Consider the following 23757-nt stretch of genomic DNA (forward strand, 5'->3'; position numbering starts at 1 on the left):
TCAGCTTCTGAGGACAAGAGACAAAGCGTCAAAAGACTCTGGTGGACTAAATAAAAAAGAGAAGGGGGGGGCATGCGTGATCACACCGGAGCAGCACTTCAGCCACTGTAACCACAGGACGTGTGAGCAATCATAACAGAAGGCACCTCCGACTGACAGACCAGTTCATCATCTAACACGCCACCTGTCGTTAAATTAGTCATTGTACTTGATCCCTTTTTTCCCCCTGATCATGCTCAAAAAATATATGTCAAAATGAGGGGACGCCAGACCGGTTAGGTTCCTGATACAACTACAAAATTCAAGTAGGCCTCTGCTGCCATCACGTGGCTGGCAGTGAAAACGGGCTTTGGTTCCTCAGTAATCCCGGTGGTTTTAGTATTTAAGAAAGAAATCTTTGTCTTCAATAGTATGCAGTGTGTATATTATTCTATACAAAAAAAAAAAAAATCCATCCTCACATGCACCAGTTTAGACATCTATCAATTCCTATAGCAGAAAAAGATGAACATTTACATAGTCAGTACAAACAGTCAAGGGTTTTATCCCTAGTAAATCCAATACTGTTAGTGATAGACAGCAGATGGGATGTGAAGCAGTTTGGGCTTTTTATTGTCACTTTTTTTATTTATTGTATACTGAGTAGTTTTTCAGCTTGTAGGGTACATACCCAATACATTCATCCCCATGAAGCAATACCAACTTATACAGTTGATTATGAGGACATTAGGGTTACAATATCAAGACTTTTTTTTTCTGCATTTTGGTAGGAAGAATGTCAAAAACAAAACAAAAAAAATGCATTATGCTACAGATTGTTTGTTGTTGTGTAGCTGATGGCCTTGCTCTGCTCCCCTCCATGGTTATGGCCTTCACTGGTAGAAAACAGTATTCAATCATTTAGGTCTTTACCCTTTGCGGATGCTTATTATGCTTACGTTTTTGGTTTAACTAAATAGGTTTTCACTGTAAGACAAGCAGTCTGGTTCAACATTCCTGATTAGACCATTGGGCAAAGATACGAGGTGTGGAGCACTTTTCATCAATCCAGATATTTAAGAGGTACCTGCAGCCAACTACCTTTTTGTATTGGTGCATGGAATACTATGGACCGTAGTTTTAAGTATTGTTTCATCTTTGAAGTAAATGTTGTATATAATACACAAGGGGCACGATTTTTAATCTACAGTACCACTATATTAATCTTACATTCACGGTATATTTTGGGAAGGTTTCAATGTAGATGCAGATATTAAAGGGATAGAGATTACTTGATACTGACTACTACTATTACTTAATTGATCCTTATAACAATTACACTATTACAAGTGCAATTAGGTTATCCAAAAAAAATGACGACATCTATAAGACATGAAGAAAGTAGATATATAAATTAGAATCGAAAATCTTTGAGGATAATATTAAGTTATGTTCATTTTCTAGTCGTGTATTCATCCTCTTTTTTGAGTTGAACCTCTGCTCTTCAATTTTTTTTGTTATGCTAACTGCCTAACAGAAATGATGAATGTAAAAGCAACTGTAAAATGAAAACTACCTATTAGTGCCATCTTCTGGCTAAAAGAAAATCCTACAGAATGAAAATTCCATGATATTAATGCAGGAAGACAGTGTTCAGATTCGATATCAAGTTTGTCGTGATCTTGAAGTAGTAATTAGCTGTTGAACGCAGTAATAATACCACATATGTTTTGCTGTATTATTTGTACAATATGATATCAGAGAATTTGCTGTAAAATTACTATAGTTATTTGTCTTGGGCCTGGTAGACAAAGTACCAACCGAGATTACATTTACATACGTTTCTGTGTGTATCTATAAATAAACAAGCAAGCCATAGCATATATCATTATTTTTGCTGCACTCCAGTGAGAGCTCTGCATAAATATATATCTATAACCCAGTGGCTGAACCAGTGAAGACCCTGTTGACAAAATATGACATTATGAGGAAGAAGTTTATTGAGGAGCGATACAGAGACACAGAAAATAACAACTGATGCAATCCCCCAGTTTAACATTATGCCCTCTGCTAAACAATGCCATGTCACTACAGCTGGAACCATTTCATTGTTGGTCTTCAGCAGATTTTTTATTTATTTTTTTTCAACTTTACGATTCTCTTTCTACATTTAGCTTTGGCAATACAGAATTGTAATTCATGCCGGTAAGGCAGTCTACATCAGAGAGAAGAGAGCAATTAGTGATTAGAGACATAGAGAATGATTAAAGCGCTAGGATCCTGGATGAGGTCTTTATAGTCCACAGGTACAGTATCTCCTTATCATTACCTATATACATCAGAACACAGTTTGAGCCCACATACACAATAACAAATTGACAGAGAAGCACTTGAACATTGACAATACCACCTTAAGCTCTGATGCATCTGCTGCTGACTGCCTAGCTTTAATGGTTTTGAGGGAAGAGGAAATAAGAGTTGAGAGAAGAGACAGAGTGGTAGTTGGTGATGTGCATGGAGTTGCATGTTTCAAACCTGAGACGAAGGCTAAATGGAAACATGTAAAAGCCTGTTCTTGGTTCATTTCTGGAGGAACTTGTGTTTTGCAATGTTAAGTAGCAACTGGTTTTTGCTTTGTTTTTTTCAAGTGGCAAGTTCCATCTGAGCAGTCAGCGTCTGGATCGGGGCTTAAGGCTGCAAGGGTCACAAGTTGACCATTGATACAGCACAGGTGGACACCTATGACGAGGTTAAATGCATTATTGAGGCTGTTTCCATACAGAGAATACTGAAGGTGCTCCTCAGCCTTGCTATGTGTGTATGGCCGCTACTACAACACAGGAACAACTGACAAAAGTCCAACATTAAATTTACCCCCAAGGGCTTTATGATTCATCATTAACAGCTGTGACCATGAAAACAAATACAACTGAAACGCCAACAAACGTGCATACAGACAGCACATGCACACGTCCTCACACACTCTTACACACTTACACAGAATTAATCGCACACAAACACGCACTTACACACACATACTAAGACACAACTTCTGTTCCTAAGAGAACATTAAGCTGATAATTAACACTTACTGTAGGGGGGCATTATACAATAAATGAATACAATACTAAATCAAACTCAGCCTACATATAGGCAAATTAGTCCCTCCCCCGTATACATACATACGCACACACACGCTACATACACACACTCCCATGCAATAAGAGCAGCTCATGTGCCATGCTGCATTTTGGAATGAGTAGGGCAGTACGACTGCTGAGCGTATTTTCATGTAAAAGCAGCAAGTGGGGGTGATGGCTGACTTGGTGAGGAGTTTGTGGGGGGCAGGGGGAGAGGTCCCAGGGACTGATACTGGGTAGTGGATCTGCTAAGCAAACCTGGACAACAGGCGAGCAACAAGCGCACATACACGTACACCACAAGACAAGTACCATACTATACATAGATATATGGACATCGTCACCTGGCAGGAAATTGAGGGTCAATGGGGTCAAAGACTTCAGTGTCTGCACTAAGGAGAGACCAGGACAGCAGAGCCATGGCTAAGAGAGGGGCGATGAGCTGGATGAGGGATGGAGATATGGGTAAGAGAAACCCCCTTTGGATAATTATGGTGGGGCTTGTCGTGTAGGAGATGGAGGGGGCCGCCGGCTAAGGAAGAGAATAAGTAATGTGACGTAAGGAAAGTGTCACGGAGGGAGCAGGGAAGAGAAGAGAAGAGAAGAGAAGAGAAGAGAAAAGAAGAGAAGAGAAGAGAAGAAATTAATCTTCAGTGTGTACACAAGTTTAATAGATACTGTTTTTGTATTACGAATAAGACACAGAAAGAAATTAATTTATATTCCTACTGCATGAATGAACTATTTTCACATCATATTGTGAATAAAATCTTCCTTAAGTAAAAATGATACAAACTTCCTCAGTGTCTCACACAGAGCAGCCAAAATACGCATCAAAACTGAAGAACGTAGAGATACTTAAAGGAATAGATTGACATTTTGGCAAAACACGCTTAGTCACTTTCTTGCCTAAGAGTTAGATGGGAGGATGGATACCACCACATCTGTACACTAAATGTTAAGGGTACAGACGTGAGGGCAGCCAGTTAGCTTAGCTAAGACTGGAAATAGGGAAGCAGCTAGCCTAGCTCTGTCAAGGGGTCTGTCTAAAAATCTTTTTTTTTTCTTTAATTTTTTTTAAGGATTAAGCGAACAAAATATAACGTGTTGATAAATTAGCTTCAGAGCAGCCTGTAGGCAGATTTCGCTACCTAAGGAATGAGCCAGGCTAGCTGTTTCCCCCAGTTTCTAGTCTTTGTACTAGGCTAAGATAAGCTAACTGTCTCCTGGCTATAGTTTCTTTTAGCTTAAAGAAATGAGAGTGGCATCCATCTTTTCATTTAACTCGCAGCAAGAATGCCTAAGCCAAACAACATCCTTCTTCAAACAATTTGTTTTTTTTATTTTATTCTATTTAAAAAAACACACATATTGTTCAATTTAAAGTGATGAAGGGTAAACTGCGCTGATATTAGATGTCACCTACCTCGCTGATGCTCAAGCTCGATGATGTAAGTTGCCACAGACTCCCCTATGTATTTTATTTTTTCAATGATATTGTGATATTTTTAATAAATGTGCAAACAACATAATTTGGAGCGTAATATGTTGTCACTGTTTATGGATCAAAACTTACACGGTTTGCTTTGAGGCAAATTCAATCGTTTCTAGTAGTTGCTTCTACATATCAGTCAGAAAACTGATACATAGAGTACTTTATTAATCCCAATGAGAAATAGCACTTTAAGCATTCCTACTTTCATAAAAAACAAAATATCAGAAAAGCACGCTTTGTGTCTTCCCGGTGGGTAACGTCTGAGGGCTGCATTTACCTGGGGATGCTAGGAGGGGCCCTGTTCGGGCGGCTGGGAGCCTGAGGGCTGTCCGCAGTGTTATTGAAGGGCCCCAGTGGTCCTGGGCGGTTTGGTGGCGGCGGGGCCCCTCGGGGAGCCGGGCGCTGGCCTGAAGACATCCTCCTCGGGGCAGTGGGACTGGGTGGAGGAGACCTGGGGAGGAGAAAGTAGGTAGTAGAGAATAATGTTTAGGGAAGAAAGAGCACAGCTAAAAATAGTGATACCGACCTTTGTTTTTATTTAAAATGGTCACAGTATGCATGTGTATACTCATTTTTAATTTCACTTTACCTGCGACCACCACTGGATCCTCCCACCCAGGATGTGTCAACGGGCGGAGGCAGGGGAACAGTGATGGTGGAGGTGGAGATATCACCAATGATGGCCAGGGCCTCCTTCAGGGCCTGGTGGGTCCTCAGCACCTCATCCCTCCTCTGGGCCTGCTCCTGGGACTCATCCATCAGGGCATTTTGGTCACCTGCAGAGTACAGCTGGGCCAATAGCTCTGCATTGATGAAGTCCTTCACCTAGTGGTATGGAGAGGAAGTGCAGGATGATGAATCATTATTGTGAAAAAGAAGATTTTTTCATGCAAGGATTATAATGTCATTATTGTTATCATTGATTTAGTTACAATATCTTTACTTGAATACAGTAAAAAACCAAAGCAAAGCTGGCCCGTGGAAATGAACATTTAAGTAATCTTTTCTTACATTGTTGATCATCAGATGCATGATGGTCTTGGGCATGAGGTCACGGATGCACTTGTTGACAATAGCCATGTAGGAGTCCACCAGGTTACGAATAGTTTCCACTTTACGCTCCAGTTGAGGGTCCATGGAGAAGTTATCTGAGGTGCTGGTGGTCTCACTCTCAACCTGTAGAGGGAGAAAGGAGAAGTACTTTTTAAAAAAAAAAGGAAAAGAGACAATGAGAAAGAAAGTGTTTAACTTCGCAAAAAAACATGCAGTTTCATTGCTTGCTTTGTATGGAAATTACATTTGAATACAGGATGCTTCAAATCTTTTAGAAAACTGAGTAAAAACAGTGTTATGTTTTCATGCTTGCTTTGCAAAAAATGTGGAAATTTCTGACATGTTATAAGCTCAACGAGAGGTGAAATTAAAATGTCACTTTCTACAGTTCTGAATTTTAAACAACAGCTAAATAAGCGATTATGTTAGGATCACACTGAATACGTGAACCAAAGTTCAGAAACTGTCACTGAGGCACTAAAGGAACAATCTGAATGGAGGGTGAATGAGTCTGCTAACCGTGGTGGTCTTCTCAGGATAGACTCCAGCACGAAGGAGAGAAGATTTCCAGCTGTCCACATCATCCTGAGAGTCACAGGCCAACTCCAGGGTGCGATTGTCCTTGTACACATTCCTAAACACCGCAACACAGGAGAGCATATACTGTATGAGAAGAAGCCACTAAAGAACTTATCCTATACAAAAATATGACAATATAAAGAAAATACTGCAGAGGAAGCATATATTTAATCAAATAAACATTAAAACTTCTATCTATTGAATATGAATGAATCGTGAATTAACAAAAACCACACAATACTCCCCATTGTTCAAAAAATTGTTCAACAAAAGAGATAAACTCTGACATCTGGAAGTATTGATAGTCTATTAGGTTATGTGCCTCCTTCCATGTGAGATATTTTGTTATTTAACCTCTTTTTTAGGTTTCAGGCACAGGAGTACTTAATGGAATGACGAAACTGATTACAATAAAACTTTTTACAGGACATTCTGCACCAATTACCGAAAGTTCAGGCACGATAACAAGCATTTTAAACAGATTTGCTGTGTTATGGATAGGTTACAGTCCTGTCAGGGCAATCAGCTGTTTGTTTTCCCTATATTATCATCATAAAACGATTATTAAAACATCAAGACCTTGACGTAACTCTAATTTCTTAATAATTCCATGAAGTAATTCACTGTAAAATGTCTAGCATTTTAAAATGGTATTTTACACTTGATGAAATAACAAACTGAGCTGTAGATCTATTGGAAATGCTTTCGGTTTGTTGTGGCCAACATTAATGCATACATGCATGCATACATACTGTACATAACATATAATCCAAAACATATTTCAGCCAATGCACAATCACACAGGCCTTGAACTCTCTAACTCCATCGCTAGCAAAAGTTTTGTTTTATTTGCAGCCCCATGAGTTGCAAATAAAACTATGACAACGGCAAGCAGAGTAGACATTTTAGGCCGTTGCAGCTGACCTCGACTCCGTATTGAAAATGCAGAATATGTGCTTGCTGGACATGAAACTCTTCTCCACATCGCGGACCTTCAGGTTGTCCAGGGGGAGCATGTATTTCTTCTCCTTCTCCTGTGAATGAGGAAAACAGAAGGTATGGATCATCAGCCCACTTACAAATCTCTCCGTTATTTTCTGATTTGTCTCGGAAACAACTGCAGTATATAATATCGGTAAGAGAAAGGTGAAATCAGGTTTTTAAAGAGGGAGAAAGGGGGTAAGCAGAAAGAGTGGGGGGTGACAGGAGGGAGGAGGAATGGGGGAGAAATGAGAGTGGGAGGTGGGTGGGTGGGGGGGGGCAGAAACAGAGAAAGAAAAAGGGAGAAGGAGAGCACATGTGGAAGTCATTACAGTGTGGGTCAAGACACAGTCGTTCTTCACGGTGCATTTTGCAGGGGAGAACTGGAAGCTAAAGGCTGAGGAAACTCTGGCTGTTGTAAAGACGGGGAAAATTCAGATAAATGAAAGCACTGGAGGTCTAGATAATGCACTGCTCAAATACAGTGTTGATCCTCTTAGGTACAGGCTCTGACAGATTCAAGGAGGGCCTGTGACGGATGCTTAGGTTCAAGAAACTCTGCTCTTCATTTTTACACTCCATCCTAGCCTCCGTCTTTCTTAACTCTCTCTGTCTTTTTTCTTTTATCCCTCCCCCTCTATATTTTTTCAATATTTTTTCTTTCCATTCCAGAGGGGCCCACTTCCTGCCTGATTTTTTTGAAGACGGGGGGAGAGAGAGCGAGAGAGAGAGAGATTAAATGACAGCCTGGCGTTAAAACTCAACATCTGGTAGTGCTTAGCAGCACACAGAGAACCAGGGAAGGAGGGAGAAGTTAAAGAGACGGCGGGTGAAGGAGGAGGAGAGACCGAGAAGAAGTAACACAAAAGTGGATTTGCAAAAGACTTGCAGAAGAAAGCCCACATCTGGTCTGACGGTCTGGAAAGCAGTGGTAGATGGTTGCAGGTAAGAATTAAAAGAGATGAGGGGAGAAGAAGAAGACAAGACGGGAAAACTCTGCAGACCCTTCAGTGTTGATTTCTCCAAGGGGTCACTACAGCCCATATATGGTCACACAGGTCCCCTCCCTCTTCCTCTCTCTTCCTCTCCCTTCCTCACTCACTCACTCCCCCCCTCCGTCTCTCTCTTTCCCTCTTTTTTATAATATCCCCTCCCTGAACGTGCAGCCAGTCTGCCCCAGTCGTCTGAGCGAATATGCCACGTCAAGGCTGGATACTCTTCATGGCCGGCGTGACCAAAACGGACCGCGAGGGGACCCAGAGCTCAAACTTCTACCAAAACAAATAAACAAACAAGAATCGTGCACCAAAAAGCTGGGGGAAGCGGCAAACACGGATGAGGTGATTCGCAGTTTCGAGGGGTTTTCGATAAGACAGGATCCTTGCTGCCAAAATGGAGAGGGGCGAAGGGAGGGCACAGACGACAGAACCGCGAGCATCTGGAATGGCAGAATACAGCACACAAGGCCTGACTCTTAACTCCGGCTCCGTCCACCCAGTGTTCAGACTACCTGTTCATTGTCATACTGGTGTACAGTAGTCTGCACATTGGTTAGACTGGGCACGGACCCTCTTCTGTCAGTCTGTCTTTCTGTGTCGCTCTCTCTGTCTCTCTGTTGGCATTTCAGGTCTCCAAGATGTGTTTTTTTTTTTTTTGCATCTGTTCCTTTCTCCTCACACTTTGCTATTTTTAATCTATTTATAATCTGTATTTGTTCTGTATTCATCTGTATTTTGTCCTAAGTGCATTTCTAACACTCACCACTTCCTTTTCACTCCTTTTTGGAATAAACATATATCACAAATTTTCAACACTAACTGCAGATTTGACAAATTGCTGTGAAAACCAAGGTGTAAAAATCTGAATTTTGAGCCAGAATGGTAAAAGATTTAAAGCCAAAATAGTGATCTCACATAATTTATAGCATGAATGAGTAAGTTTGCAGGCTGCTAGCCTGGTGCTCTGAAGAAGATGTGGTCCACTGGAACGGGGAGGAGCGAATGTGGCTGCAAAGCATCAGACACAGGCCAAAAGAAAGAAGGGCCAATCAATCAAGTTGAGTTTGAAAATACAGTCAGACACCTTCAGTGAAGTTATTTCAGTGGGTGGCCAAAAAGGACTTGGAAGCCTCAAGGCAAAGGACACTGATGTGTACTAGATTGCTTTAGTATTAAATAACTGCAACAAGCTGGTAGGAAAAGTGTTTTCCAGATGGTTCAAGAAATACATCAGCAAAAGCCACAGGAAACAAAGAATATGATGTTTTACATTTGACTAGTCAGTCTAATGGGTGACAGTTTATTTAGTTAAGTTCTTGTGTTGCTGGTTTGTGGTGAAAGCACAAAAAGACAGAGTGGACATGCAACTTTTTCACTGTTGCATGTGGAATATTACGGGTCAAAACATGAAATGATATCTGGTTATGAAGTTGAAGGTTGGAAAGAGAATGGGGAGGTGTGGGGTGGAGTGTGGGTGTGTGTGTGTCTGTGTGTGTGTGTGTGTGGGGGGGTATATTGATATTTAATAGAGGGGTTTCTCTCTGCTGAAACATTGGAGGCCAATGTTTGGATTAAAAACTTGTGATTCTCCTGCCAAGAATGCGAGCAGTTCCAAAGTAACTGCCAACCACACCAAGAGAGGGAGGAGGGTGTGCGAACGCGTGTATGTGCATCCGCATATGTGCACATGCATGTGTATGTGACTATAGAAAGTTCACAGAGTATAAAACAGAAATATACAAGGCGAAGCCAGGGGAGTCTATAATTTCCTACATTACCACACTAACGTATCAAATGACAGTCTGTAGACCCAATGCTGTGCGGCCCATGTGCTGTCTAAGGGCTCAGTGTGCTTTCATATATTTTGGGTGTCTGCTAGTGAACATTTGGTTGGGATTGGGACTGTTCCAAATTTGCTAAGAAGAAGCGAATGCTTAAAATCCCAGTGGAAAGAGGTGGGGAGACAAGCAAGAGAGAAGAAAGAGAGAAAAAAGAGGGGAAACTCCAAGACAAAAGGAAAGATGAATGGAAAGAACAAGTGAATGACAGAACCATGGCCAATTCTCATACGCAATTTATAAAGTAAACTGCTCCATCATGGTGATGATGCACTTTTGGATTTAGCTGGCCTAAAGTGCAACCACATATAAAAATCTATTTGATAATCAAGGCTGGAGAGAACGTTATTGTCTCGATATTAATTTGTCTTTTTGCAAAACTTTTCTCTTCTGTGTATCTCTCTTGGAAATGTACCCTGGCAAGTCACTGAACCAGGTCCAATAAACAAACAGCAAAGCAGCAATAACACCAACTGGCTAAAGGAGCTGCAGTGTGTCTGCCTATCTACACTTGCTGTGCAGAATATCCTCCAACCTGTACAGCAGGCACAGACAGGCAGATAGACATCAGCCCGCCAAAAAAGCCAGCAGGATGGACCAAATGCTGCATCCAGGCCTTGCAGAGCAGTGGGCACAAATGGTGTTCTTTCCTACAAAACCAGTATGTTGTTGTTGGTCTGTATTTAACATTATCAATAGTAATGGAAATAAAAATTCTCAATAAATTCAACAGAAAAAAACATCAAAGAGATCTGTGTCATTTATCCACCACTGGTATGTATAAAGTTTGTAAGGTCTCAAATATTAAACTTCTTGACAAAAAAAAAAGGGAAAAGAGGGCAAGACCAAAAATCCTGAGGGAAACATGGGGCTCTTAACTTCACAATTCGCCTGCTAAATTTGCAAACTTTGTCTGCCCCCGGGCAGGTAGTGTTGCAGCCAGAAAAACAAGACAACACACTGAAAGATGCTAAAACGGGGACCTGCAGAGTCGGGTGCATTCTCTGTGGGTTTGTCACTACGAGCAACCCCTTTCACAGCACACATAATCATTTGATCCCTTGTTCATATAAAAATAATGATCATAGCTACTTTAAACTCACCTCATCATCCTTGAACCAGGAGAGGCTCTCAGCAGTCAGCACAAACCAGTACTCCTTGGCTCCTCCCTTCATGATGCTGATGTTGTTGATGGTCAGCCAGCCTTTACGAATAACCTGATGTTAGGGGAAAGTAAGAAAGTCAGAAATAGCTGTAATGCCAAAAAAAAATGAATAAAATAAAAAATTATACACCTTAGAACAAAGAAAAAAAAAAGATGACAGAAGCTCTTTAACCATAAAGATTCTGATTTAAAAAACGACTCACCAGCCTCTCAAACAACAAATCTGTAAAACATATCGTGGCTACAACTAGCCCAAAGTAATCTGTGCATGAATTGCGATGAAATGTGTGTGAAGGTCGGGTTAGGTGTGTCACTGTGTCTTTGTGACTCTCTCAGAGCCTAGCATGTGACTGTGTGTCAGTGCATTCAAGGAACTGTGTTCACGATGCCACAAGCAGAGACCCGTGTTAGCTTGTTAAGTGATCACTGTGTTAAGTTCAAGCACACAACAAAGCATGTGTGTGCCTTCTGTGTTAGGTGTATTAACCCTGCAAGCCCTACATAAACAGGCCCGTGGGCACAGTGCCAAGTGATTATTAGGTTAGATTACTGTCAGTCGTGTACCGCCTAAGACTCACTAAGGAGGTTACCCACAACATCACAAAGCTTTTCTGTCATAGGCGCAAATGAGAGAGCTGTTTTTTGTGGCTGGATCCATGACAGGATATTAAAATAATTCATACTTCTAACTCTTTTAGTTTAAGAGATAATAAGATATTTTAGCTGCCAAACCACGGAAATTTTTCATTTCTCTTTGTCTAGTTGGCAACCCCTTGTAGTCTGAAGGCCTTGGTGGGTGGAGGGGGTGTTAGAAAGTAAATGGTTAGACAGTAAACTCTTACAATCAGGCCTGATGCGGGAGGAGAGGAGGCCTGCAACAGGAAGGAATGTGGGGGTTTTAGACACCCTGCGGCACTAAAAAATGGCAACTTTTCCAGTGCAACTTGTCTCAAAGAAAATCCCATCTGCCCAGCAGTACCCTACAAAGCCAATTTGCCATTCTTGACCTGTCAGTGGTGAAAGCGAGAAAATGACAGGTTCTTTATGCAGCGGCGCTAGAGAGCACCACACAATGGGCAGAAGTGTTACTGCAGGCACAAATGACATTGCAAAACCATAACCCACAATGAGCAATACTCACCAACAGACACCCATAAGAGGGCAGCTGAGATTCTCACTAAGGGATGGGGATGAAATACATAGTGGCACCTTGATGACACAGGAGGGGTTCAAACAAAGGGAAATGTCTCAACAACAACACCAGTGAGGATGGTGGCATAAAGTAATAGAACCCAAAGTGATTCTTTTACTGAGATAAAATCATAAAACCAAAGCAGCAAACAAACCACTGTACACAACTGGTGCCCCACTAAACATGATACAGCAGGCATGACTAAAATTGAAATTAATAATAGTAACCCAAAACATTAGGCTAAAATGTATATAACATAAAATTTGTGCAATGCAAAAGGTTAACTCTAATGAAAGAGTGTATTTCAGATCCCTTTCATCTCAGCATCTCTCTCTTCGTGTCCTCTCTGCAGTAGCCCTCCTGTCGCTGTGTGGGTGTGCAGTACTCGCTTGACCTTGTGCTCCGCTATTTGTGTGTGACACACAAGACATGACAAATGCTCACCTGATTTCCTGCCGAACTCTGGCTCTTATTAGTCTGACTGCTCCTCTGCTGCGCACTGTGGTGGAGAAACAGCAAAACAGAGATGGCAGGAAAGAAAGGATGATAGGGAGAACAAGGTGAACACAGAGGACGGAGGAGGAGAAAAACATGACAGGGATAGAAGGAAATTTCTAAACATTTCTTTTCACTAGCCTGACGTGTTAGACAATGAATAATTTATCACTGTGGAGCCAAGCTAATAGGTGAGTCTTTACTTAGCAAAGCCAATGAAGTCCTCGTGGTTAGTGTTGATGTAAGAGAGCTGGATATCAATCAACAGCAGAACCTGAAACAACACACAAAACATGTATCATTATGTGAGTGTAACTCATTCTTAAAGGGATAGTTCTAGACATTTTGGGGAATGCACTTTTTCGCTTTCTTGCTGAGAGTTAGATGACAAGATTGATACTACTCTCATGGCTCTACGGTAAGTATGTTAGCCAGAGCCAGCAGCCAGTGAGCGTATTAGCATAAAGACGCAGGGGAAGCAGCTAGCTTATCTCTGTCCAGCAGGTAAAACCATGTCATTTTTTTACAATTTGTGTTTTGTATGCATTTAATAAACAAGATATAAAATGTTAATTGGTGACCTTTGGATGCGGTAGATGAATTTTATTACCTTTGGACAGAGCCAAGCTATCTACTTCCCCTTTTTTCCAGTCCTTGTGCTAAGCTAGACATCCACTAGCGACAGCTGTTATTTAATGGGCAGATGTTTGTGTGGTTTCAAAATTTTCTTTTAACTCTGGCCAATAAGCGAATTTCCCAAAGTGTCAATTTATTCCTTTAAATGCATTGTATATTATATGTATATACATTCATAATAATCTATTTGGATAATTGGTACCACATTTGTAATTTCTACAACATGACAGTGACAGATACAGATAGAAGAAGTGGCTGCTGAAGTTGGCTTTGCATGCATATGTGAGTATATATGTCACAAACATTACCTTACAAAAATATGTACATGCCCATATTTACACACTAATGAGTTTTACCTGGTCCTTGGCCCGACTCTCTCTGTCTCGGATATGAGAAGTCACAATTCTCTCTGTTTCCTCACGCAGCCTCGGAAAGCATTCCAGCTGAAAACACATCACACAGCTAATCCTTCTCTCATTCTACATAATGAATGTGGAATAATGAATAACAAAAACCAAACTCCGAACCAAACTGAAAACAGAATTTTTCAGCAGTGAACTAATATCCATCTATTATGCCCCCACCCTCTTTCTTTCCATCCTCCTTCCCTTTAAAGTTCCACACTCCCATAAATCACATTTACACATCTCAAATTTAGCTACCTTGTTGGAGCACTGGCGCACAGTGTTAATCAGTTCCTGGATGACCATGTCCACACACTTGACACAGGGCTCCTTCAGCTTTATGACCTGCTTCTTCACAATGGCCTCAAACGCCATGTCAGGGGTGAAAAGTCCAGTCCTGAAGCCCACCAAGAAGAAGAGATAAAAGTTGCAAAGGTGATGAAAAGTGTTGACTTGTACTTTGCTGTTGTACCAACACTGGTTCTGGTTCCACAAATATCCCTGCCTTTGATCTGTGTTTTGGTTCTACCAGTTGTAACCAGAATGTATATGTGGTTGCAACAATAAATTAGTCATTACCAACAATTTCATTGATGTGATAAAATGGCCATTGCAGATATTGGACCTGATATTGTTTTTGGAGGGAAGTCAGGCTGAAATGTGGTGTTTCTTTAAATGTCAGATTCTCTCTCGCTTGGGTGGCAATTTTTTCGGTTGCGGTGGCTAACCGCTGCTGAATCATTATAGAAACACACACAGAGGAACACAGAACTTAAAAAAGGAAAGAAAAAAAGACAACATTCTCCTCCCTTTTTCATAAATTCCCATCCAGAAGAAACCACATTCTTAGGCTGATGGCAAACCAGTTTCAAAGATCTGTATTTTTTATTTTGTTTTTCCTGTTATGATATTCACCATACCAGTGGATTTGGAGATCTATTTGGCCAACAGGCTATAAATAATTGCATTTATACCTTTTAATGCTAACAGTCAGAAAGTAAAATGTGGTCAAATATTTGGTTGATTTGTGTGCCCTTCTCGGAAAAACTGATGACAAATGCTCAATAAGTAGATAGGCACTACTACCTACTACCACTGCTACCAGGGGTAGCCCGATAGACAAATTCCCACCTGATACCATGGATGTTCTTGATGGCGTAACTGATCTCGCGTCGCATCTCCTTCTCATCACACTCCATCTGAGGGGAACAGGTGAATACAGAAACTAAAGTTGTAAAATATGTAAAAGATGAGAGACAGTATTAGAGAAAGCACGACAAAGACAAAAAGGAAAATTATAGGATAAAGAAGAGTGAGAAAATAGCATGAAAAGCTGTATTTGTACTGAGTTTGAACAGGCATTGATAATAGTGAAACTATTTAGGGGTCATTCAAGGGAAAATAACCGCAGAGAAAGAATATCGACCGTTACATGTGTGAGGAGTTTGGAGGAATCAGGACAAATAACAATGAAAACACTGCAGGATATAGGTTGCGAAAAAGTGTCTCAGCAATTCATTTAGTCTTGTATTCACCGTTCAAGGCATATTTTTCTTAAAACTAGAAAAAGAAATCATGCAATGGGGATATCTTTACACTGTGCAGTTTCCTCTGTGTAAGTATTTTTTTTTGAGAAATGAGTCTCAGTCTTGACACAAGTCAAATGACTTCAAACTGTAGCTACCACTGAGGAGACTGAGGTCATGAACTTTTTTCAGGGGATTTGGGGTTTTAGCAATCTGGGAGGAGGTTGAATTCAACAGTTTCAAAATTAGACATGGTGGGCTTGCAGTAGAGAATTGGTATATTGAAATTTGACTACTTTAAGCAGACAAATGTTCATGTTGGGTAATCTACAGACACTATATACAAACAGTTGAATAAATGAAATATGAAAAAAATCTGAATAATTAAAAATTGTTTAGGGATTTTACATTTCCTATCTGGTCCGATTTTTCTGAGGACTCAGTCATTTCAAAATCCTGGCTATGGTCAGATTTAGGAAAATAAGCCATTTGTACTTGAAACTGGTCAGATAATATGCAGATTGTTTCACTTGTTTTTTGCAGTGCCGTTTTCTTTTTTGTACAATATTTCACCTTGACCAGTTCAAAGGGGAAACGCTCATGGAAGATGCGGTTGATTTTTGCTCCACCAGACAGCTCCACTGTGTCCACCTGGTCTCCTGAACCCTCAATCCTTTTCTCAAAGTCCACGGAGAACTGCTGCACCATCCTGAAACAAAACAATAATGAAAACAATTAAATAAATAAAACTAGCAATTAATTCTAATATCTAAAACATAAGCTCATAAGGAAGAAAACAAAGAAAGAAGGAACGAAATTCCTATTTTTTCTGTGAACTTAATCTAATGTAATGTTGCTGTGAGAAAAACGGGGTACTGACTGCAACAGCTGCTTGGTTTTACGAGACGGGTCATCGGGTCGGTATCCCCGGTATTCCTCGGCCTCCTTGTCCAGAGCCAACAGCTGGGACTGCAGCTTGCTGCGGAAAGCTGGCAGGGTGTCCCGGATGTGGTTGGTCAGTTGCTATGAAGACACAAAACCAGCACAATGAAACAAATTATTATCACGCAGGGCCATCAATAAGATTGTGCTACTGGCCTTTTTGCTTTACAGTCATTTTAATAATGAAGACTGTACACATACTTCACTGTACATCAATGCAAAGAAAACTTGGAATGCATGCCTGAGTGAAATTATAAATTATTAGCAGCTGAACTAGAAAGAGCAAGTGCGTTTTCCACCTGCTGACAGTCTTTTACCACCCACACTGATGTGTGGTACAATGGAAGTAAAAAAGAAAAGTAGGCCGCACTCTTATTAATTATGTAAAGTGCGCTGTGGGAAAGCACTGGGAGTAAAAATCTGTGGTCACCTGATTGAGTATTTTCTGCAAGCGAGGGGTGCCCATTTTATCAGCCATGTGCCTGTAACCTGGGTGGGACAGGAAGAACTTCCTCTCAGCCTCCAAGGCTGCCTTGATGTCTTTCTTCCCATCAATGTCCTTCTGACTGCGATTCACCACTCCAATATAACCTGGGAATGAATAAAGAAGGAAGAAATAATGAATGACAGAGAGAGACAGAAACAAACAGTGGGGGGGGTAAAACAATGGCAGATTTATTGGATACTTTGATTGAGAACACAGGGAGAGTATTTGAGAGTGAAGGGTTGGAAGAGAAAGACAAACTAGAAGAGCCAAAGAGAATCTGGCTGGCACAGCTCACTATATAACACACACCTCTTCGCAGCGGCAGCAGCTTGTTCTCCAGTACATCTCGGGCATCTGTGCCCTCATCCATCAAATCCAGTTTGGTGATCACTCCAATAGTCCTCAGTCCTAGAAGAGCGGTCAAAAAGTCAAAGAATGTGGGAGGATGTAGTGGAAATTTAGAAAGCTAACTTTTTTGGAAGTTCAACTGTACTATTTTAACAGGTGTTTGCTTGTACAAGCTTCTTAAATGTAAGTATTTTCCGATTTTCTCTGTCATATGTTGTTGTAAATTGAATATAGTTGGGTTTTGGACTGGTGATCAGCCCAAACGAGCAATTTGAAGATGTCATCTTGGGCTCTGGGAAATTATGACGCACATTTTTCAAATGATATTTCTAATGAAAACAGGAGTTAGTTGCAGCCTTAAATGCAGTGTGGTGCAAAACTATACAATCCTCACACTGAGCATATGGGGAAAACACTCCCACAGACTTTGCCACATCTGCTGCCTATCACAATCTACTTGATTATTATTATTTATTCTTCATTACACTAAATAAACGGATCAAAAACCAAGCCTCTCCCTGAAACCCCTTACATTTCTCCATCCATTCCATGATCGGTCTTTTTTTAATCTCATTTTACTTGCCACTGGTGACAGTGCACATAGAAAACTACATATACCAGTTTGATTATAGTTTTGCTACAGTCCCAAAAACTGGAATATAACATATGACCATGACAAATGGCCATAAGACCCCGCCCCAGTTTTACTGTGTGTCAATTTCTTTGTTGTAACTTGATTCACCATTAATTTATTTACAATTAATCAAATTACCACAGAGCGAACCTGGGACTTCTGGGGCTCCTGTGGGTCGGGCTACAGCTTTGTATTCAGCACTTCCTTTTTTTCTTATTCCTTCCCTCTCACCCTACGTCTTCCTTCTTCTTTACTCCTAATCAATTCTATTCTACCACATCATCCTTTCCAAGCATCTTTGGCCGTTAGCATAGCTTTTTCTCCCTGCTCCCTCCTGTATTCCTCCACCTCACTCCCCTTGTCTGATATAATTCATCCCTCCAACAAGGTTATTTTGCCCAAGTCCTCCTCCTCCTCCTAGCTAATTCATCCTCATCTCCTCTCCTGTCTGAAGCTCAAACTCAAACCCTTGGCAGTTAGATTAAGTTGATTTCTTTCTCCTTCCTACCCCCCCCCAATCTTCCCACTTCCAGAATCTCTTTTTCCTTAGCCTTACCCTGTCTCTCTTATCTTCCACCCACCTCTTCCAGATTTTCTTCCTCCTATCATCCCTTTCCAAATTTATCTTTTGATTCATGCCACCCTCATCCTCCATTTTCCACTTCTCTCAGCCCCTTGTATCTAATAATAAAGTGACACTTGATTGATCCCTGTAGGGTAATTCTGTTTCCACATTCAGAGAGGTCAGCGCACTGAGTCAGACACTGAGCACCATCCCTGCAGCTGATAGAGATTCGGTGTCCTATTGAGGACGGCCCAATAACGGAAAGGCCACCCTTCTCCTCCTTTACTTCCTTTGATTCCTCTTTCTATATCCCTATATCCCTTCCGTACCCCCACGCGCATTCCTTACCCTGGGGATCAACGTCTTTCGACAGTTTGAGGGCGTCAGAGTTGGCCAGGTCAGTGTTAGCCGGAGTGACGGCCAGGATCAAGCAGCTCTCTCGGGTGATGAATTGCATGATCATGTCCCTGATCTGCTGCTCAATGTCTGGAGGCTGGTCTCCAACCGGCACTTTAGTGATCCCCGGTAGATCAATGAGAGTCAGGTTCAGCACTGCACAATCAGAGGAATGCAGTATTAGAACTGGCCATACCTTCGTGACGTTTCTTTGACCTATTGCTTGTCAAAGGGGGATCTCCATCATTTCCCTTTACATTTGTTAGCTGGGATGGTCCCTTGTAACTTTAACATTCTCCCGTACAGCTGGAAAAAATAGAAACACTACGAAGTATTGGCCATATTTCTCAGCCTGTCCAAAACAATTAGATCTGTAGTTATTAAAAAAAAAACATACTATAAAAATCCAAATACCAGATAACCTTTAAACTTGAATGCCTTTACAATTTGATAATGGAACCAGGATTGGGTTAGACCAGCAATTTGTCCATTAGTGAGTTTGTGTGAAAGTCTCTCCTAAGTTCTTAAAAACTAGCTTCCTAGCTAGTTTCAGACTAACCAGGTTGCACCGTTAAAGCATAACACATCTTCGGTAGTGAAGACTTTAGTAATGTTAAAGTGTACTTTAGTTGCTATAACATCAAAAATGATCAACCATGTAAACAGAAAGTTTCTGTAACATAAAGGGCAGTAACTGAACTTTTAAATATTGCAATTTTAGGAGATAATCTAGCTAACTGACAGTCCTTTGCAAATGTAGATATTACTTTGCTTTAGGTTTGAGTTATGTTTCAGAGTTAGTGGTAGTTTAGTATGACTGGGAAATATCAGTTTATGCTAACCTAACCTACATTTGGTCATTTAAGCTTACGTTATTAGCATAACGTTTTGTAGCTTGAGGTATTTAAAATTTTCCCAATATACATCATTATTAAACAGCATTTCAATTAAGTGTTAGGCATCAATGGTGTCAGGTCAGATATGCCTACCATGGTCCATATTAGCGACCACTTCTACTCTTAATCCTAAACAGGTTAAGTTTTGTCAGGTGGTTCTGTTAGTTAGCCTACACAAAAAGTACACCTGCAAGTTAGTTGCTGTAAATATCTGGCAACAACTAGTCTCCATGTAAAAAACAGTTTGTGTAATGAAAATTATTTTAATTTAGTGATGCATAAATCTCCATTTTCACTTAGCTACCACAGCTGGTGCAACTGGCTCCATTTTAAAATTACACTAATAGCTGTAAGCTAATTTCAGACAATCACATTATCAGTTGTATTCTGAAAGGAGCAAGTGGCAGAGGATCACAGATGGTAGAGGGCTGAATTAGTCTTTCATTTAAAATTCACTTGATTTCAAGGCTCTGGTTATAAAGGACAACATTCACTTTTACAGTCCAAAAACTCTAAGGACATCAGTCAGTATAACATATTTGAATGTGCTATATTCAGCCATATTAACATGGAGTCTTTAAAGTATCTGTTTAGCGGCCTCCTTTTAATTCCTTGGCAACATAGTAATTCATTCATATATAATTATTTCACCAACAAAACCCTATTCTTTGTTTCCAATAGCCCTGTTTTTAAAAAGACTTTCCGCCAGCCATTCAGACAAAGAGCAAGAGTATGATGACTCATATCTTGTCACAGTCTGCTTTGATTCAAAAGTGTAATTGATGCTGTTACTTGACAGTGAAAGGAAGGAGGCTGAGTTACTGCTTTCACACCGTGAGGGGAGTAAACCCGTAGGTTGATGGGGACTGGAGATATGCCTTTGTTGGCCCCCGTGACGCGGTCCGTCTCCGCCTCGATCTCCTGGCGAACCTCATCGAAGTCTGTGAACTTTTTCCCTTTGCAGTGGAGGAATTCGGCCCATTCTGAGAGGATGAAAATGTAGAATGTGTAATTGAGATTAGTGGTGGCTGTGCTGCATGTGTGTGCGAGGAAAAGAAAATGCCAGTGAGAGAGGGAAAAAAAAAACAGTACTACTTGAAAAGGAACGAGGGGGAGGCTGCAATTGTGTGTCTGGGTTTGTATGTGTGCATGCTAGCATGTGTGGGAGTGTAAATGTGTGTGCACCCACCTGCAGTGGCGCTGATAAGCTGCAGAACCAGGGGCCTGCGGGTGACAATACCAGATCCACGGGGTAGAAAGTCCCTGCAGAAGGACAGCCAATCAAAACTCTTTATATAAAATCACAGTCAATGCAGACATTTATCAAAGAGTATAGGCCTGGCCCTTGGTGGCGTAATGATATCATAATGACATCTTGAGGCTTTTTTCACTTGGAACTCTTGAAGGGCAGATTTCAGGACAATGTGACCAGATAAACAACAGGACAAAATAAAGAGCTGCATCGATGACTTTGCCATTTCCTGGGGCGTTCTACACACAGACACTGTGCGTGTCTGTGTGTGTGAATGTGTGTCCACTAGTGTGTGTGCGCGTGCATGCCACGCTCCTGACAGCCATCACTACTACCTCCTATCCTACAGGTCTGCTGTAAGAAACCTTATTAACACATATCGACCTTTAGAACTCCCTCAAGAGGGATGAGTTAAAAAAAAAAGACAAGCCCACTATTTGTCCATTCAGTGCTGCGCAGAGCCAGTGCCGGACAGATGGACCATTACTCAGCATCGTGACTCTCAATAAGGGCTGGGACAGAACAAAATCAATGCACCTATCTGGAACCGTGCACCTGTATGTCAGAACTATGCAAGAAATGCACTATTGGATCACAATGAAGACAGTCTAGCTAAAGGCATGTAACTGCATGTTTGTTTTAGTACTGCACTTCCATAAGTGACTCCTATGGGCTGAGCTCCAAAAACTCTAGATCCTACAATTCCAATAATGCAACTTACTAGCATCTTTCGGAAGACCTCCAAAATCTAAAGCCTCGAGATAACCCTGATGACATCATCAGGGTTATTTTCTCAAATATTAGAAAACTCCTTCCAGAACCTCAGATGACAATGTACAGCCGTTTTCACAGGTTGAGCAGTACTTTATGACCTTCATCTCTTAAACTGGTGGAGCGACCCTCTAACGCATCAAAGATTATTTCAACTGGCACAGATACTGTGCAGCAAAGGAAATGTGGCAATAAATGCATCAGCTTGAATACTTCATTTTTCAGTAAAACCCGAGATTAAGCGTTTAGCAATTCTGTTTATTATAAGAAAACTGAAGTCCATTATAATTAGCCCACATTCAAAAGGACCTCAATCTCTCTGAAACGCATGGCTATAAAAGAGCCTAAAGAAACTACGGTACCATATTATTGAGCAGAAAATAAAGTTTTTGTAGCAGACAAAAGCACAACATGGAGTAGTGCTTTGGGTGGTCAATATTGGAATTGATGCACCCAATAGAATTCTTGGTCTGGGAATGGCTTGATCCTTATCTTGAAAAAAAAAAAAAACATCACCTCAACTGCAGCTGCTCATAATTTATTTGTTTTAAGCGACCACAATCCAGGGCGAGATGATGAATATTCATGTGTGTGTGAGGAGTGGGAGCTAGCACTGCTGCATGTGCAGCGGGGCGATGTGGGTTGACGTGGCTACACGCAGCGACGTGTCTCCGCAGTCTGCACTTCGTACAACGCGCATTGTTACAACAGCACGTATTCATGCCTTTGACGGGATGCTTGGAACCTGTAAAGCGATGGATATTTTTCTGGGACTGCGAAGGGAGCCTGAGTGCGGTCGACGATGATTGGGCTGGACTCCCCAGGGTGCTGCTGTAACCCAAATACCACTGCCCTCCTCTGGTCGCAGCCACAAGACAGGGCTGCCTGTTTAAAAATATACACCGCACAGAACATAACCGGAGGTCTCTGCTCATCCCGAGGTGCAACAGCAGTGACTTAGTGCTGGGGAGAGATGGTTTGAACTCTGCAGAGAGATTGGCCCTATAGGCCTCTTATGTCATGCTCAAGGTTAACGGGAGAAGGGATTATCCTATTTCTGGTGGTCAATTTTACCTGCCTACAAAGTTCTCCAGCACGGAGCTCTTTCCTGCGCTCTGGCCGCCGACCACCGCGATCTGCGGCAGGTCCAGGTTGCAGGCCTGGCCGATGGAGCTGAAGGCATCCTGCAGCCTGTTGACCAGCGGGATCAGCTCCTCCATGCCACGGTTTCCCATGGTGCCTTCAGACGGAGGGACTCGGGATCAGCGAATGGAGAGAGAGAGAGAGAGAGAGAGAGAGGTGGTGGTGGTGGTGGTGGTGGTGGGAGGGGGAGGGGGGGTGGGGGGGAAGATGGGCCGCTGCTATATTAGTCCAGGATACCGCGGTGCTTGTTGATGTAGTGAAGTCATCTAGCCGCGCATTGCCCCGAGCCAAGCGAGGGTCGGACCGACTGTGGAGGCAGAGGAGACAGAGAGAGGGGGGGAGAGATATGAACAGACAATTGCGCAGTTGCTTACCAACCCCCCCCCCCCCCCTCCGCTACACACACACAAACACACACATAGCCTACACAGCGAGCCGCACGAAGCCTATACTTTCAAGGGCATTTGGTGATCGGAGCTCCGTGGGCTCCACGCAGGTCACACCGAACAAGCCCCCGCGCGCAAGGCTCCGCAACTCAAAACGCGAATTACGCGAGTCGCAGACGCAAAGCAAAGCAAAGCAAAGCAAAGCATCACTCGCCGCCTGCGGACACACGCTGCCACACAAGTGGAGCAGAGCCCGCTGAAAGTGTGCGGCGGCGACCGTCACAGACCGTGTTATTGTGCTGCCGGCAGCCTACCCCGCCTCAGGGTTCCCTCGGTGTTGTCAGCGTCCGACGGTCCCCGTCGCTGTCCAGTGCTGAAACGACGCGGAGATCAGGCAGCAGAGACGAGTGTCGGGACCCTGCTCGATTAACACCAAGCACCACCCGCTACGGCGGC

At 42.0% G+C, this 23757-nt stretch overlaps 1 protein-coding gene across 3 annotated transcripts; it reads right to left on the reverse strand.

The window, feature by feature from the left end:
* Window positions 1-3152: 3152 nt before the first annotated feature.
* dnm3b (dynamin 3b) lies at window positions 3153-23007 on the reverse strand. Of its 3 annotated transcripts, XM_040143367.1 has the most exons (21): window positions 22847-23007; window positions 20939-21012; window positions 20583-20732; window positions 18806-19009; window positions 17220-17318; window positions 16854-17014; window positions 16362-16504; window positions 16055-16190; window positions 15087-15154; window positions 14214-14352; window positions 13908-13994; window positions 13119-13189; window positions 12865-12919; window positions 12071-12100; window positions 11167-11280; window positions 7171-7280; window positions 6187-6301; window positions 5626-5790; window positions 5204-5439; window positions 4892-5065; window positions 3153-3651 (listed from the first exon to the last, which is right to left on the reverse strand). In XM_040143367.1, exons 1-21 carry the CDS (start codon window positions 23005-23007, stop codon window positions 3609-3611), a joined length of 2535 nt encoding a protein of 844 aa, XP_039999301.1. In that variant the 3' UTR covers window positions 3153-3608. The 3 variants fall into 3 exon arrangements, with proteins under 3 accessions (XP_039999301.1, XP_039999298.1, XP_039999299.1); XM_040143364.1 differs by lacking the exon at window positions 12071-12100; XM_040143365.1 differs by lacking the exon at window positions 12071-12100 and having other exon boundaries at window positions 12850-12919.
* Between the last annotated feature and the right edge of the window lie 750 nt (window positions 23008-23757).

The sequence above is a fragment of the Xiphias gladius genome, chromosome 14 (genome assembly GCF_016859285.1).
Source record: "Xiphias gladius isolate SHS-SW01 ecotype Sanya breed wild chromosome 14, ASM1685928v1, whole genome shotgun sequence".
Taxonomy (NCBI): Eukaryota; Metazoa; Chordata; class Actinopteri; order Istiophoriformes; family Xiphiidae; genus Xiphias; species Xiphias gladius.